General features: G+C 35.8%; 1 protein-coding gene across 1 annotated transcript in view; it reads right to left on the bottom strand.

Moving 5' to 3' along the window:
• The window catches only part of LOC107186704 (calcium uptake protein 1 homolog, mitochondrial-like), a 13,553-nt gene extending 12,325 nt beyond the window's left edge, over window positions 1-1,228 (bottom strand). The window contains exons 1-2 of the mRNA XM_015574637.1: window positions 1,079-1,228; window positions 529-802 (exon numbers count right to left, since the gene is read on the bottom strand). Of these exons, the coding sequence (XP_015430123.1) occupies window positions 529-802; window positions 1,079-1,228 (424 nt within the window). The remainder of the gene's footprint in view (window positions 1-528; window positions 803-1,078) is intronic.
• Window positions 1,229-2,886: the final 1,658 nt, after the last annotated feature.

Here is a 2,886-nt window from a genome sequence, read left to right as displayed (position 1 = left end):
ACATCTAATTGTAAGAATAATTTGTCAATAGTATATATAAGAGAATATGTATTTGTGTAATATAAAATTTAAATATTAAGGAGTAATAAATACATCTCCCATTTTTGTAAAATGCTTCTTCAATTAATATTTTTGAACCTTTTATTTTACTGGCAAATTACAAACTAAAATTACACAATAATTAAGAATAAAAAGTAAAAGCGTCGCATCGGGATTCGAACGGGGTTATGGACGGGGTCCCTCGTCATGAGGGCGTTAGAGAATTCATGCTGCTCTCGACTCTCGGCGTTTAGATTGCTTGGGATACGGGATTTTGACCTGGCTTGGGCCACTCGGCCGTCGCGTCGTAAACGCGTGACGTAGACTTTTACCGAGAACACCCGAAGCAGAGCGCACACGGACAGAGGTAGAAAACGCCTGTGTGGTGAGTCGCCGAGTAGGACGTAGTGGGGGCAGAGCTCACACGGACAGGCTACAATATGCTTGTGTAAAATACCCACGGGAGGCATGGAGGGGGTAAGCGCTCGCGCGTTTGGAAATATCCTCTTGGAAGGGACTTGTCTTTTACTTGACGGAAGTACACATATCCCCAGTAATAGTCTTTATCGCATTGTAAAAATGGAGGTGACCTCCTGTCGTACTCTTTTAAAGCTTTAGTCTCTTGAACTGTAGCTCCATTCTGTCTTATCCTGACATGATACTGAGTATCTCCCATGCAGCCAGAGTTAGAATCAGGAAAAGCCAGATAACAGACATTAGATTTCTCTTGTTCAGATAACGTGATATGACCAGGATATATAGCCTGTGAAATAGAAGATATATTATTTAAAAGTAGTATCATAGACAATATAAATACTAAACTGTGTACTTTTGCACTTATAGCATGTTTGAATGCAAAATAAATAGGGTCTTTGAATAATGTTTAATCAAGTTATTATTTTATTTTCAACCTATTAAAATCATCAATGAAGAAATTCAGATTATGTTCTTCTCTGGTTTTTGAAAATTAATTTACTACAATGCAGAACTGTGTAAACATATGCAGTCTAAGAATTAAAAAACATCAAATATAATATACCTCTATAGCTTGACCCAATTCAAGATCAAATGTAACAATGCATATACAATGTAGCCAATTGTGTAAACGTTCCCATTTCTCATATATTCTCTCTTCTTTATTATTTACATTATCCATTCTTCTACTTTTGGAACAAGAGGCAACTGACATTTTTATAAGAATTTTCCTTGAATGCAATCACATATACATATAAAACAACATGTTACTTGCTATTACATTAAATGACCTCTTCAAAAACAGATATTCAAAAACACTATAAAGGTATTGGAGTATCTGAAAAAATAAATATACACTTGTTAATCTCTGTCATTTTGTAATATATACATATAACACCACTTGTTCTATAAATAACACAGAAACTCACAGCTTTGATTAAGGTATACATTGTTCTGTACTCATTGACTACAAATCATTGTTATCAATTTTAGTAATCTCATAATTATCCTTAACTTTTGCCTCATATATCTTTACCCTGTTCAATGATACTCAAAAACATGTAATCCACGTTTACACTCTACTCTAATGCCAGGAGCAATGTGTTGGGAGAAAACGTTAATTCAAGAACCAAAGAACTCAAGTGTATCAAAAACGCGAGGAACATTGCACGTATGCTTATTTCATTATTATCGGTTATGTGCACACGGCCGTTAAAATGCCCACGTGTTCTCGGCCTCTTGACAATAACAATCTGCCAAACATGTCAATTTAATTCTCGACTCGATGCTGTGGTAAACGGCATGTTCGTGGATCGCATTCGCACCAGTATTTTTTCTCACCAAGAGCAGCTGTGTATGTTGACATTCAATTGGGCACAGGTCGTTTGGTTTCGCTTTGTCAAAGAAAGTCTTCATACTGGTCGATGCCTGAAACAATAGTTATAACCTCCGAAACCAAACATGTACGTGTTTGTCGAGGAATTCGACTTATCCGAGCACGTCAATTTTGTGTAGCGACGTCAGAACGCAGACACACTGTTCCTATCTCTATCGAAATCTGTGCAATTTTACCTTCGCAATTTATTCGCGAAAGGTTTCACCCTACCACCCAACATTAAACCGTAGCGGTACTAACGCTCCACGCTCCACCAGTGATGCCAGGACGTGGGATTTTTCCCACGCATGCGCACTACCTAATCCTCAGTAACGTATATACTTCACTCAAATATGGGGTATCGTTAGACCCCCGTGACAATTGAAATACGGTAGAAATTACAGGAAGAGGACATTTTTAAAAGAAATAACATATTTACATGGAAATAAATGAATATATATTTTTTTATTATTTTGTACATCTGCAGCCGATTTATTACATGAATACAAACATTTGTTACGAGAGTAAGAAAAACTGCAGAAAACATTACTAGTATTCAAACAAGAACATTATACATATATAAAACATATAGTCGTGCTTTCATCAATTAATATTGAAAATTTCTGAATTTTTAATTCTGTAATAAGCTTATCGCTTTCGCGTTTGCCTATTACATTTTTTATTATCTGCGTACATTTAGTTCGTGACTATTTTAGATCCTTAACCATCTTCGGATTTGAACAGGTTTCCTTGAATAAAGGGACCATGTGATTAATTGTTTAAAAAGCTATATTGTGCTCCGCGTAAAATGCAGCTAACTTTATTTCGGCTGTTTTGACTTTATTAACATGGTCCAAATCAGAATTACTATCAACTTTTGGTAATAAAACAGATGGTGTGATATCACAGCTTTTGCTTGTATTTTTAATATGTAATTGAGTCCGCGAATGTCTAATAAGTTCTGATTTTCCGCATGCCAAGACTTTATTGCAAGCCGT

This window comes from Dufourea novaeangliae, unplaced genomic scaffold, assembly GCF_001272555.1.
Source record: "Dufourea novaeangliae isolate 0120121106 unplaced genomic scaffold, ASM127255v1 scaffold87, whole genome shotgun sequence".
NCBI classification, from domain to species: Eukaryota; Metazoa; Arthropoda; class Insecta; order Hymenoptera; family Halictidae; genus Dufourea; species Dufourea novaeangliae.
Note: the sequence above shows the minus strand (reverse complement) of the source record. Positions and strands in the feature narration are given on the sequence as shown.